Source organism: Rhopalosiphum padi, chromosome 2 (genome assembly GCF_020882245.1).
Source record: "Rhopalosiphum padi isolate XX-2018 chromosome 2, ASM2088224v1, whole genome shotgun sequence".
Taxonomy (NCBI): domain Eukaryota; kingdom Metazoa; phylum Arthropoda; class Insecta; order Hemiptera; family Aphididae; genus Rhopalosiphum; species Rhopalosiphum padi.
In genome coordinates this window covers 84,374,045-84,388,548 of record NC_083598.1, presented here as the reverse complement: position 1 = coordinate 84,388,548, position 14,504 = coordinate 84,374,045, and the positions used below count along the sequence as shown (strand labels likewise).

General features: G+C 34.8%; 1 protein-coding gene across 3 annotated transcripts in view; it reads right to left on the bottom strand.

Annotated features, from left to right (window-relative positions):
- LOC132923470 (uncharacterized) overlaps nucleotides 1-14,504 on the bottom strand; it is a 124,548-nt gene that overhangs the window by 31,515 nt on the left and 78,529 nt on the right. For all 3 annotated transcript variants that reach the window (XM_060987490.1, XM_060987488.1, XM_060987489.1), the window contains 31 exons: nucleotides 14,093-14,404; nucleotides 13,695-14,027; nucleotides 13,267-13,587; nucleotides 12,849-13,160; nucleotides 12,444-12,767; nucleotides 12,055-12,378; nucleotides 11,675-11,983; nucleotides 11,130-11,456; nucleotides 10,731-11,054; nucleotides 10,344-10,655; nucleotides 9,866-10,189; nucleotides 9,390-9,719; nucleotides 8,996-9,307; nucleotides 8,605-8,937; nucleotides 8,224-8,538; nucleotides 7,844-8,155; nucleotides 7,447-7,776; nucleotides 7,075-7,383; nucleotides 6,693-7,007; nucleotides 6,236-6,562; nucleotides 5,846-6,163; nucleotides 5,462-5,770; nucleotides 5,071-5,397; nucleotides 3,142-3,474; nucleotides 2,744-3,058; nucleotides 2,337-2,672; nucleotides 1,950-2,255; nucleotides 1,548-1,856; nucleotides 1,142-1,462; nucleotides 749-1,081; nucleotides 14-661 (listed from right to left, as the gene is read on the bottom strand). In XM_060987490.1, the coding sequence (XP_060843473.1) occupies nucleotides 14-661; nucleotides 749-1,081; nucleotides 1,142-1,462; nucleotides 1,548-1,856; nucleotides 1,950-2,255; nucleotides 2,337-2,672; nucleotides 2,744-3,058; nucleotides 3,142-3,474; nucleotides 5,071-5,397; nucleotides 5,462-5,770; nucleotides 5,846-6,163; nucleotides 6,236-6,562; nucleotides 6,693-7,007; nucleotides 7,075-7,383; nucleotides 7,447-7,776; nucleotides 7,844-8,155; nucleotides 8,224-8,538; nucleotides 8,605-8,937; nucleotides 8,996-9,307; nucleotides 9,390-9,719; nucleotides 9,866-10,189; nucleotides 10,344-10,655; nucleotides 10,731-11,054; nucleotides 11,130-11,456; nucleotides 11,675-11,983; nucleotides 12,055-12,378; nucleotides 12,444-12,767; nucleotides 12,849-13,160; nucleotides 13,267-13,587; nucleotides 13,695-14,027; nucleotides 14,093-14,404 (10,260 nt within the window). The remainder of the gene's footprint in view (nucleotides 1-13; nucleotides 662-748; nucleotides 1,082-1,141; nucleotides 1,463-1,547; nucleotides 1,857-1,949; nucleotides 2,256-2,336; nucleotides 2,673-2,743; nucleotides 3,059-3,141; nucleotides 3,475-5,070; nucleotides 5,398-5,461; nucleotides 5,771-5,845; nucleotides 6,164-6,235; nucleotides 6,563-6,692; nucleotides 7,008-7,074; nucleotides 7,384-7,446; nucleotides 7,777-7,843; nucleotides 8,156-8,223; nucleotides 8,539-8,604; nucleotides 8,938-8,995; nucleotides 9,308-9,389; nucleotides 9,720-9,865; nucleotides 10,190-10,343; nucleotides 10,656-10,730; nucleotides 11,055-11,129; nucleotides 11,457-11,674; nucleotides 11,984-12,054; nucleotides 12,379-12,443; nucleotides 12,768-12,848; nucleotides 13,161-13,266; nucleotides 13,588-13,694; nucleotides 14,028-14,092; nucleotides 14,405-14,504) is intronic.

Sequence of the window (14,504 nt, the reverse complement as noted above, 5' to 3'; positions counted from 1 at the left end):
TAATAAAATTTACCATCCATAGGTTTTGGTCTGCAGTTTTCGAAAGGATTGCCTTCATAGTTATCAGGACATGTGCAAATTGGTGTATGGTTCATTACATTGCATAACGCGTTTACACCACACGATCCAGGACACGGATCTTGACATTTTTGTTTCATACATGCTTTATCTCTAGGGCATTCTGCATTAATTGTACATTCAAAACGGCAATTTGGAGGACTTCCGATATATTCAGCTAAACAAGAACAAGACGGATAACCATTCTGTTCTCTACATTGAGAATATGGACCACATGGTGATGGAACGCAAGGGTTGACATAAACTGGATCGAATTGTGGTGGAGGTGGAGGTATTTGATAACAACGAATAAATGGATCTCCAGTATAACCGTTAATACATGAACAAACAGGGCTGTGGTTGATAACTTTGCAATTTGAATTTTGTCCACACGGTTCAGGACAAGGATTTGAACATTTCTGCTTTATGCATGCCATATTTAAAGCACACTCCGAATTAGTTACACATTCTGGTCTACATCCAGGTGGGCTTCCTACATACGTCGGAAGGCACGAGCAAACAGCTTGGTGGTTAATTTCTCGACATTGACTATTTGGTCCACACGGAGAAGGTGAACATGGGTTAATTGGTTCGATTTCAGTTTCTATGGAAAAAATCATGTATGAGTATATATGTATAAATATATTAATTTATTTTAAAGTGTTAATGGTATTAAAATATTTTAACGTACGTTGTGGAAGAGGTATTTGATGACAGAATCTAAATGGATCACCAGTATATCCTTGATAGCAAGAACACATGGGCAAATGATTAACTACTTGGCATTCAGCATTTTGACCACAAGTTCCTGGACACGGGTTTTTACACTTATAATTAGAGCATGCTTTGTTTGATGCACAGTCTGTATTTAAAACGCATTCCGGTCTACATCCTTCGTATGGATTTCCATAGTATTCAGGTAAGCATGTACACGAACCAGCTCCGTTTTGTTCTTTACAAATTGCATTTGTCCCACATGGAGATGGTACACATGGATTTAAGTATTCTTGTGGTACTGGATCAGCTGAATAAAAATGAATGATTAATTTAATATAATCAACATTATTTTTTATTATCATTTTACCTTGTTGCATAATGCATTGAGTGAACGGATCTCCTACGTATCCAATTGGACATTTACATATTGGCGAATGGCTTACTACATGACATTCAGCATTTGGTGCGCATGAACCTGGACATGGATCTTTACATTTCATATTAGCGCAAGCTAAATTATATGAACACTCGCTGTTGGTGATACATTCCGGTTTGCAATTTGGAGGTGATCCGATAAAGTTAGGTAAACAAGAGCATGATGGTGATTCACCTTGAACCTTACACTGAGAATTGGGTCCACACGGAGATGGAATACAAGGATTGCCAATGTATTGTGGTAAATCAGCAGCTGCATTTTAAATGTAATTATTAATAATATTCATCAAATTATTATAAATTTGTATTTATCTTTTTTTTAATGAATTTTTACATACGTTTATTATAACATCTTGTAAATGGATCGCCAATCAAGCCCGGTGGACAGCTACAAATTGGATTATGATTTATGACTTGACATTTTGCTCCGATTCCACAAATACTAGGACATGGATTTCGACACTTTTGATTTGAACAAGCTTCACTCAAACTACAGTCTGAATTTATTGTGCATTCAGGTCTACATAAAGGTGGTGCACCCAAGTATCCAGATATGCATGAACACACTGCTACACCATTAACTTGTTTACATTGGCTATTTGGTCCACATGGAGACGGAGCACATGGGTTGATAACTTCAACAGATGCTGAAATTATATATAAAATATACAGTTTTATATTAGTTAATAAACAAATTATTAAAACAAAGTTTTTCTTTTTAGTGGAATAATTTGATTTACCTTGGATTGGTGTGCATTGAATAAATGCATTTCCATTTGTGCCTTGGGGACACGTACACATTGGAATATGATTGTAAACGTTACAAATTGCATTTACTCCACATGTTCCTTGGCATGGATCTTTACATTTATTATTAATACACGCTTTAACAATTGGACAATCTGTGTTTAAAATACATTCTGGACGACAGCCAGAGTACGGATCGCCTTGATATTCACTCAAACAAGAACAAACACCATTATTACATAAGGCATTTGATCCACATGGTGATGGGTTACATGGATCGTCATATTGTGGCTTAGGAGCTATAATTCAAAATATATGCAATTATTAATAATGTTTTTATATAATATCATTTACAATGTCTAGTAAAATAATCTACTTACGAGATGTTGGTTTTATATAGCAACTGGTAAACGGATCTCCTGTGTAACCTTCAATACAGGAACATATTGGGTTATGGTTATAAACATTACAATTGGCATTGATACCACATGAACCAGGACACGGGTCTTGGCATTTTTGTTTCATACAAGCTTTATCTTTTGGACATTCTTCATTTATTGTACATTCGGGTCTACAGTTTGGCGGGGAACCGATATAATTTTCTTGACAAGAACAAGAAGGATATCCATTGGAATCTTTACAATACGAGTACAGGCCACATGGTGATGGAATACATGGATTTATTGGTTCATTTTGTATTGGTAATGACGGCAAATCTGATAACATTTGAATAATTTAATTAATAAACATCATGTTATAAGGATGAAGAGGAAAAAGTCAAACTTACATTGTATAGCATAACAGCTTGAAAATGGATCACCAGTATATCCTTCTTTACATGAACATATTGGGCTGTGATTTATTACTTTACATTTTGAATTAGACCCACAAGCATTTATACAAGGGTCTACGCATTTTAAATTTCGACACGCTTTGGGTTTACCACATTCTGAGTTGACTACACACTCTGGTCTACAATTTGGAGGATTGCCCACATACGATTGTAGACATGAACACACAGCTTGGTTATTTATTACCTTGCACTGGCTGTTTGGTCCACATGGTGATGGAACACAAGGATTTATTGGGTCTGCTTGTATTTCTATACATATATATATATATATATATATATTAGTATGTTTTAATTCTATATATTAATATAATGCGCCCAATTATAGTACATACGTTGAGGCGGTGGAGCTGGGATGCAGTATTTATATGGATCTCCAGTAAAACCTGGTATACAAGTACATGATGGCAAATGATTAGTCACGTAGCATTCTGCGTTTTGACCACAAGTTCCAGCGCATGGATTTTGACATTTATTTTTCACACAAGCTTTTTGAGGAGTACAGTCAGAATTTATGACGCATTCTGGCCTACAGCCTTCATATGGATTTCCATTATATTCCGGTAAACAACTACATGAACCAGCACCATTATACTCTTTGCATATAGCGTTCATTCCGCAAGGGGAAGGAATGCATGGATTTAGAGGTTCTTGGTATACTGGTAACACTATAATTATAATTTAAAAAATAATATTATTATTTGAAGATTAAGCTACAATGAAATATTAAATAATTCTATTAGTACTCACCATTTATTATACATTTATTGTTATACGATTATTTAGTAAGCTCTAACTCTTCTTATACATCTGTTACATGATTAGTGATAGCTATTCAAAAATTGAGCAGATAATATAATCAACATCATTTTGGAAAGGAGTACCTATTTTAGGTCTAAAACAATAATTATCATACTATCGTAATACTTAAGTTATAAACAACCCGATACGATTTCTTACCTCTATATATTCTGAAAACATTAAATAATTTTTATCATCTATGTAATATGTACGATGAATAACTTACCGATCTTAAATATAACTAATAACAAACTAAATTTATTTAACTTGAAATACTTAATATTAATTACTATTCTATATACTTATAAATAATAAAATTTAATATTTTTGATAACTTAATTCATATGAGGCACATATAAAGATTCAACGTCTCTAGTTTAAATATACAAATTAAAAATAGTGTAAACATTTCATATTATTACGTTTATCTGTAATAAAATGTGATAAAAAATATTTTTGAATTATCTTAAATTACATGCAAACATACATAAATAACCTTATATACATTTAAAAACGTATTGAAATATTTGGTAAAAAATAAAGTGCATACAAGTATAAAAACAATATGACTACAGAACTAAAATCATAGTGTATAGCTTAAAAGTTTAACATCCAAAGCTCACGAAATGTATTTACAATTTAATTAAAAATTATTAAATAGAACTTTTATCATAATATTACATGCTCACAAGATGCAACATAAAATATATATAATCTTGATTTTATTGATTTTAAACATATTTAATTCATTCTCTTCAATATTTATTCATGCACTAAGCAAATATATATATTTTTTTAATTATGTAAAACATATTATAATCGATTAAAATTCAATGACAGCATGCCATCCATTTTAAGACTACATTAATGTTCATGAATGATTTATTTTGATGCTTATGCTTATATTGCATTCTACTTACTATTATATAGGCTTATGATATACTATATATGTATGGATTGTTTTTTTTTCGGGAGCGGGGAATTGATATATTTTAGTTAAATTTATTTTATTAAATGACAAGTAAATGATTATATGAACTCATTAAGACTAATCTGCTCAACCGTTGATTGGGTGAAAGTATTAATAATGGTAGTAATATTTTAAATATTTTATTATAAATTAGCTTTATTAATAAAAGGGAATAGTTTAATATGTTATTATAAATAATGCTTATCCTTTAAAGCATCAAATTTTTTTTTATTAATGTTTTAATTATTTTAATACGGTCTATGATAAAAGTTATTTGTGAAACATTAAGTTAAGTTATTGTGTCGTTATATTATTTATTTATTATTTTTTTTTATTTCATGGTGTAAACCATAAATCAAATAATTTTTCAATTGTACTAAAACATACATTAATGAAGCAAGCATTAAAAAAAAAAAAATTTCATTTAAAATAAATTAGCGTGTTTAAAATCAAATGTGCAAAGCATATCCATGCAAATATGTTAAAATCTTACCAGGAACTGATTGACAATATGTAAACGGATCTCCAGTAAATCCATTATTGCAGGAACACATGGGAGTGTGATTAATAACAGTACATGCAGCATTTGAGCCACATGAACCAGGGCAAGGGTCTGTACATTTTTGATTAATACATGATAAATGACTAGGACATTCAGGATTAATTGTACATTCCGGTCTGCACGATGGTGGCGTTCCTACATAATTTGGCAAACATGAACACGCTGGTGCGCCTCCACGATCTCTACACTCAGAATTGGGACCACACGGTGATGGAACACAAACATTAATTGGATCAGCCGATGGTGTTGGTCTTACTTCTAGAATAGTTTAATATCGTATTAAGACATACAATTTAAATTCTATATTCTATAAATTTATTACCTTGAACAGGATAACAGCTTCTAAATGGATCTCCACTATGCCGTGGCGGACAAGTACAAATAGGACTATGATTTACTACTTTACAATTAGCAAGATGGCCACAAGTTCCAGGACAAGGATCACGGCATTTGCTCATGAGACATGCTTGAGTTAAAGGACACTCTGCACTAACAACACATTCTGGTCGACAAGAAGGCGGTGAACCGATCATACTATTTTGACATGAACAAACAGCATGTCCTTCGACTACACGACAAACGCTATTTGGTCCACATGGCGAAGGATTACATGGGTCTCTGGATGGTTCATCTATAAGAATATTTATAATATAGTTATTATGAAATTTATAATTATTATTTTTTGTGTATAAAATTTGATTTCTACCTTGAACTTTAATAGGTCTACAGATAACAAATGCATCGCCAACAGTTCCAGTGGGACAACTACATGTTGGAATATGGTTGATGACATCACATATGGCTCCTTGACCACAAGTGCCTGGACAAGGATCTTGACACTTTTGGTTTAAACATGCTTTATTTCTAGGACAATCCGTATTCATTGTACATTCAGGCCTACAACCTATTGATGGATCTCCAAAATAGTTAGCTAAACATTGACAAACTCCATTGTAACACTGCGTATTGGAACCGCAAGGTGATGGATTACATGGATCGGTTGGTGTTGCTAGTGTTGGTTGCACTAAAAATAATATTTCATAATTATAATATTGACTAATTAAATATATTAAGTATTATAAGCAAATTATTGTACCTATTATTGGAACACATTGCGTAAATGGATCACCATTGTGTCCAGCGATACATGTACAAGTTGGTATATGATTTTGAACTCTACAGTCTGTATTTAAGCCACAAGAGCCATAACACGGATCTCTACACTTATCTGATATACAAGATAACATAGAAGGACAGTCAGAGTTAACGGAGCATTCGGGTCGACAGTTTGGAGGAGAACCAACATAATTTGTACGACACGAACATGATGGTTGATTTCCAACTGGTCGACACTCAGAATTTGGTCCACACGGCGAGGGAATACAAGGATTTGTAGGTATTACTGGTTCATCTAATGGTTTCACTATATAATACATAATAGCCAATTAAATATTTGATTTATAATAGAAATTGAGAGTTAAAATTAATAATTTTTAACCCTATAGATATAATGTAATAAATATAAAATACAAGATAATACAATAATATCGAACCTGGTTGTGGATAACATCTTGTGAAAGGATCACCGATTAAACCAGGCGAACAAGTGCAAATTGGACTATGATTGATAACTTCACAGCGTGCATTTAGTCCACACGTTCCAGGACAAGGATCTGTGCATTTGAATTTATGACAAGCTCTGTTCGATGGACATTCATTGTTTACGACACACTCAGGTCTACAGTTTGGTGGAGTTCCTTGATATTCTTTTTGACAAGAACATACGCCTTGTTGGTTTACATTTTTACATTGGCTGTTAGGACCACACGGCGATGGATTACAAGGGTCATATACAGTGGCTTGAGTTGCTAATAATAAAATTTATTTTATAAAAGACAATAATAATAATAAAAAGCTTAAAAATAAATATATTACTTGGAGGTTGAAGTTGACAGTACGTAAATGGATTTCCTATATAACCTGGTATACAGTTGCAAGTTGGAACATGGCTAATAACTGTACAAACAGCATCTACTCCACATACTCCGGGACAAGGATCAACACATTTATTTCCAATACATGCTTTATTTGTAGGACAGTCTGAACTGTGAACACATTCAGGTCGGCAACCTTCATATGGATTTCCATAATAATCATTAATGCATGAACAAGATCCGGCACCATCTTGTTGTTTGCATATTGCATTTGCTCCACACGGAGATGGTTCACATGGATTTAAATTTTCTAAAAATGCAAATTAAATTAAATTATTCTTTGAACAAATGTTTTAATGTAATAGTAACATACCTTGTTGATAAATGCATTGAACAAATGGATTTCCTGTATATCCAGTGGGACATAAACACGAGACTGCGTGATTAACGACTTGGCAATGAGCATCACTTCCACAAGATCCTGGACATGGATCTCTACATTTGTTGTTGATGCAAGCAAGAGTTGATGGACAATCAGGGTTTATTATACATTCTGGTCGACAATTTGGTGGAGCTCCAATGTAAGATGGTAAACATGAACATGATGGGTTATTCCCAGAAGCAATACATTGAGAATTTGGACCACACGGTGAAGGGACACATGGGAGTTTTGGCGGATCATTTTGAGGTGGAAGTACTGGCTCTGAAAAATTTGGATGTATAAATAAAGTTGAAGATTAAAAATGAATAAATTATTTCTTAATATTTACTTGGAATTAAATAACAGCTTCTGAATGGATCTCCAGTTTGTCCTTCTCTACAACTGCAGATTGGACTATGATTAATTACTTCACATCTAGCTCCAGAACCACAAGCTCCTATACATGGGTTGATGCATTTCATGTTTACACATGCTTTATCTGGATTACATTCAGAGCTGACAGTACATTCTGGACGGCATGATGGTGGTGCACCAATGTAATTTGGCAAACAAGAACACACTGCATGATTATTTGTGTTTCGACATTGGCTATAAGGACCACAAGGTGATGGATTGCATGGGTCACTTGATACAGGGACATCTAAACAAATAAAAGGAGACATTTGATTTTAAATTACAGTACATAAGATTTAAATTATTGATTTTTACCCTCTGGAACTGGTCGACAAATTGTGAACGGATCTCCTGAATATTTGGTTGGGCATGAACAAATCGGAATGTGATTCACTACGTCACAATTTGCACCTTGTCCGCAAGTTCCAATACATGGATCGCGACATTTATTTCTCATGCATGCCTTGTCTCTAGAGCATTCTGTATTCAAGACACATTCTGGACGACAATTCTCATAGGGGTTTCCTGTATATTCTGGCAAGCACTCGCAATTCCCATTTCCTTTGCAGATTGCATTTGGTCCGCAAGGCGATGGATTACAAGGATCAGATGCTAATGGTCTCTCAGTAGCTATTGTGAAAAAAAAATGATAATAATACTTTAATATTTAATTTAAATCTTATTATGTTTACATACTTATTTGTATTTGTGTACATAAGGCGAATGGATCTCCAGTTAAACCATTATTACAAGTACAAATAGGAACATGATTTAGTACATGACAATTCGCATTTAGTCCACATGAGCCCACACATGGGTCTCGACATTTTTGGTTCATACAAGCCAATTGACTTGGGCATTCAGCACTTATAACACATTCAGGTCTGCATGAAGGCGGTGAACCTATAAAATCTGGTAGACATGAGCATACTGGAATTCCGTTTTGTATTTGGCATTGCGAGTTAGGTCCACATGGTGTTGGATAACACGATGCTGGACGTTCAGTTACTGGAGGTGTTGGCGTAGTAGCTGAAAGAAAGATTAAAAATATTATTTTATTTCACTATAGTTTAAATTAAATTCTTACGTATTAAGGCACAAAGTGAGAATGGATCTCCAGAATATCCAGCTGGGCAGGCACAAATTGGGTTATGATTTCTCACAGTACATAAAGCTTGAATACCGCAAGTATTTGGACATGGATCCAAACACTTTTGATTTGTACAAGCTTTATCCAATGGACATTCTGAACTGACAACACATTCAGGTCTACATTCTGGTGGACTACCCATATAATTTGGCAAACAAGAACAAACAGCTTGGTCGTTAATTTTACGACATTGACTGTTAGGTCCACACGGTGACGGATGACATGGGTCAATTGGTTCTCTCTGGGTTGCTGCAGTTATAATAGAATGATTTTAAACATAATATATTTATTAGCGTTAAAATAAAATTTGACTGTTTATAGAAATACTAACGGATAACTGGTATTGGACGACAAGAGGTAAATGGATCACCAGTAAACGATGGCGGACAAGAGCAAATAGGTATATGTTTCACAACCGTACATAATGCCTCAGAACCACAAGTTCCTGGACAAGGATCTATACATTTATAGCCAATGCAAGCTAAAGCCAAATTGCAATCGTCATTGTTTTCACATTCTCTTCGACATCCCGTATAAGGATCACCGAAAAATCCTGTAGAGCACGTACAAGCAGCTACCCCATTTCGGTTGACACAATCTGAATTTGGACCACACGGTGACGGATAACAAGGATCTACAGCTTCTGGTGATCTTTCAGTTGCTATACAAGTTAATAAAAATATGTTGGTCTACATGCATTGTAAAAATAAATATATTCTACTTATATAAAATTTTATTAAAACTAATCTGCCGTTGAGTTAAAAATATTTATCGTTAGTGTACATAAGTAGTAGTCTTTGTTCTTACAGGTAGGTAACAGTTGGCAATATGTAAGCGCATCACCAGTGTACCCCGGTAAACAAGTACAAACTGGGTGGTGATTGATCACTCTACAATGAGCATATTGTCCACATGATCCTGGGCATGGATCAGAGCATTTTTCATTGATACATGCCAAGTTACTTGAACATTCCGCGCTAATAACACACTCAGGCCTACAATTGGGTGGCCGACCAATGTAGTTTTGCAAACAAGAGCAAGCAGCTGTATTGCTCACCACTCTACATTGAGAGTGAGGTCCGCAAGGTGACGGAGAGCAAGGGGCTGTAGGTGGTGAAGGAGTGGTTGTGGCTAAAGTGAGAAAAAGAAAAAAAGAAAAACATGCAACAGAGTTTCAGACAGTAATATAAGAAAACACATATATCATATTTTTCATGCAATAGAATAAAGAAATGCAAAAGATTTTCAAGTAAAAAGTACCAAACATTCACTATACAATTCTTACGTTGTATTTTATTGCAAGAAGCAAAAGGATCGCCCGTATATCCAGGGGAACAGCTACAAATGGGATTGTGATTTACTACTTGACACCTTGTATTCAGGCCACAAGTGCCAATGCAGGGGTCACTACATTTTTGATTAACACAAGCTTTATTTTGACTACACTCTGAACTGACAACGCATTCAGGACGACAAGATGGGGGTGTACCGATATAAGAACTTAAACAAGAACAAACGGCATGGTCGTTTAATTCTCTGCATTGACTGTTAGGTCCACATGGAGATGGAACACAAGGATCTATTGGTGTAGCTTCAGCTAAAAATTTAAGTCGTAACAAAATATTAATTTATAGTAATTACTATTTGTAAGGAAAGTAAATTATATTCTTACTTATGGGTATAACATTACAAATGCTTAACGGATCACCAGTATATCCTGGTATACAACTACATGAAGGTGCATGGTTTAGAACTTTGCATTCTGCATTGAGGCCACATGTTCCAGGGCATGGGTCTTTACATTTATTATTTGCACATGCTTTTGTACGATCACAATCTGCATTTGTAACACATTCAGGCCTGCACCCTGTGTATGGATCACCGAAATATTCAGGAAGACAAACACAAGAGCCAGCACCGTTCTTTTCTCGACAAATTGCATTAGCTCCACATGGTGATGGATTGCATGGATCTCTTGGTCCTTCAGTGGGAGGAACTATTATAAATACAAATTATGAATAGTTTTTAAAATAGAAACATTTTAACAGTTAAATAGAAAATGTAATAATACTTTGTTGAACAATAGAACATCCTGCAAATGGATCTCCTGTATATCCAGTTTCACAAGTACACTGTGGTCTATGGTTACGTGTTACGCAAGTTGCGTGTACTCCACAAGAACCAGGACAAGGATCTTTACAACGTTCATTTAAGCAAGCAAGATTTCCTGGACATTCTGCATTGATCGAACATTCAGGGCGACAGTTTGGTGGTCTTCCTATATAGTTTGGCAGACAAGAGCATGCTGGTGTTGAGCCCACTTCACGACATATTGAATTTAGACCACATGGAGATGGGACACAAGGATTTCCACTAGGTGGTGGCTGAGTTGGTCGTGCTATAATAAAATAAATAAATAGTTACTTGCATACCAATTGTATATCTTATTGATAAATCATTTTTGTTTAAAATACATAAGTTATTTTGAAATTAGACTTACATTAATATTTTTTTATAACTAAAAATATATTAATGAAAAGTAGTTGTTTAATTTAATTGCTTAGAAATTATTTATTAAAATTGTTTGAATAATCTTAGAGTTCTAAAAACACTTACGTTCAGATTTGCATTGAACAAAAGGATCGCCAATTAAACCATTTGGACAACTGCAAATTGGATTATGGTTTATAACTTGACATCTGGCTCCAATACCACATATTCCAATACAAGGGTCTGAACATTTTTGGTTAATACAAGCTCTGTTTTGAGGACATTCTGAACTAACTACACACTCTGGACGACATCCTGGAGGTGTACCGACATAGTTAGTTTGACAAGAACACACTGCATGACCATTTACAGTTCTACATATGCTATAAGGCCCACACGGTGACGGTTCACATGGATTTTTAGGTATTTCATCCACTATAAATAAATATTAAAATTAAAATTATATATTTAATTTATATTATTTTTTAAAATAATATTAATCTTACTTGGTGGTGGCATATGACATGCGGTAATTGGATTGCCAGTATAACCTGGGAAACATGTACACGATGGTGCGTGATTTATGACACTGCATTCTGCGTTAAGACCACATGTACCAGGACAAGGATCACGGCATTTATTATTTACGCATGCTTTACTCCTATCACATTCTGAATTAGTCACACATTCTGGTCTACATCCCGTGTAAGGATCACCAAAATATTCTGGTAAACATATACAAGATCCTGCTCCATTACGTTCTTTACATATAGCGTTTGCTCCACATGGAGATGGATTACAGGGCATTTTTGGTCCTTCGGTTGGGACAACTAAAAGTAGAAACATCGTTAAAAAAAAAATATAAATCATATAGAAAATAATAAAAGGAACATACCTTGTTGTATAAGAGAACATCCAGCAAATGGATCTCCCGTGTAACCTGGTTCACAATTACATTGTGGACTATGGTTTATTGTTACACACGAAGCATATATTCCACATGAACCAGGACATGGGTCTTTACATCTTTCTTTTGAACACGCTAAATTTCCTGGACATTCGGCATTGATGGTACATTCTGGTCGGCAATTAGGTGGTCGTCCAATGTAACTGTCCAAACATGAACATGCTGGAGTGTTACCGATTTCACGACATACTGAATTTGGTCCACATGGTGATGGAACACATGGATTGGATGGTATATCAGCTGGCGGAGGTTCTATTAAAATATAAATATTATTTTAAAATTAAGAATTATAATTGATATTTATTGTATAATCTGTGTTAAATAATTACGTACGTTCTTTGAAACACCGTACAAATGGATCCCCATTATAACCTGGAGGACAACTGCAAATTGGACTATGATTGACTACTTGACATCTTCCATTTGATCCACATGTACCAGGGCATGGGTCTATACATTTCTTTCTAACACAAGCTTTGTCCTGCGGACATTCAGAGCTCACCATACACTCTGGCCGACAAGCTGGTGGTGTTCCTATGTAATCTGTTTGGCATGAACATACAGCATGATTATTGACAGGTCTACATTGACTGTAAGGACCACATGGTGAAGGAATACATGGATTTGTAGGTGGTTCTGGATCAACTAAAAAGAAAAATTTCACATTATCTTTAAATTTAGTATTATTAAATTATAAAAATTAATTCAATCATAAATAGAAAATACAACTTTATAATATTATTATACTTACGTAATGGTTGAATGTAGCAAGATAACGTTGGATCTCCAGTATAACCCACTGGACAATAGCAAGATGGAGAGTGGTTAATTACCCTGCATTCTGCATTTAAACCACAAACTCCTGGACATGGATCGCGACATTTATTGTTCATACAAGATTTACTACGATCACAATCAGAATTCGTCACACATTCTGGCCTACATCCAGTATATGGATCTCCAAAATATTCCGGTAAACACGAACAAGAGCCAGCACCATTTCGTTCTTTACATATTGCATTTGCTCCACATGGTGATGGGTTGCATGGCATCTTTGGCCCTTCAGTTGGAGCTAAAAATGCATGTTTTAATATAAATAAATGTATAAAGTATATATATATATAAATAAATATATATCAAATATTTTAAATACGTTGATACTGATAATAATTGTCTTACTTTGTTGTATAAGCGAGCATCCACTAAATGGATCTCCAGTATATCCATTTTGACAAACACACTGAGGTACATGTTTAACTGTATTACACGTCGCGTATATACCACATGAGCCTGGGCACGGATCTCGACATTTTTCATTTACACAAGCGAGATTTCCAGGGCATTCAGCATTAATCGTACATTCTGGGCGACAATTTGGTGGTCGACCAATATAATTAGATAAACACGAACACGCAGGAGTACCACTGTGATCACGGCATAAAGAATTGGGTCCACACGGAGATGGAACACACGGATTAGTGGGAATTGATGGTTCATCGTAATATGTTGGTTCTAACCAATAATTTAAGTATTATTAAGTTATATTTTTCAATAAATCGTTTTATATTAATACGAACTTTCTTGTAAACACCGGACAAATGGATCGCCAGTGTACCCAGCTGAACAGCTACATATTGGATTGTGGTTGACAACTTGGCACCTTGCATTAAGACCACAGGTTCCGGGACATGGGTCTACACATTTTTGATTGACACATGCCTTATCTTGAGCGCATTCAGAGCTAACCATACATTCTGGGTGACAAGCTGGGGGTGTACCGATATAGTTTGTTTGACACGAACAAACAGCATGGTCATTTATTGTCCTGCATTGACTGTACGGGCCACAAGGTGAAGGTATGCAAGGGTTTTTAGGTGGTAGATCTGGGCCTAGAAGTGGGCATAGCACAAAGAAAAACATGCAACGTACAATAGAGACAGATAAGAATGAAGACACGGTTTAAAATACCAATGCATGCAAAGTAAAAAC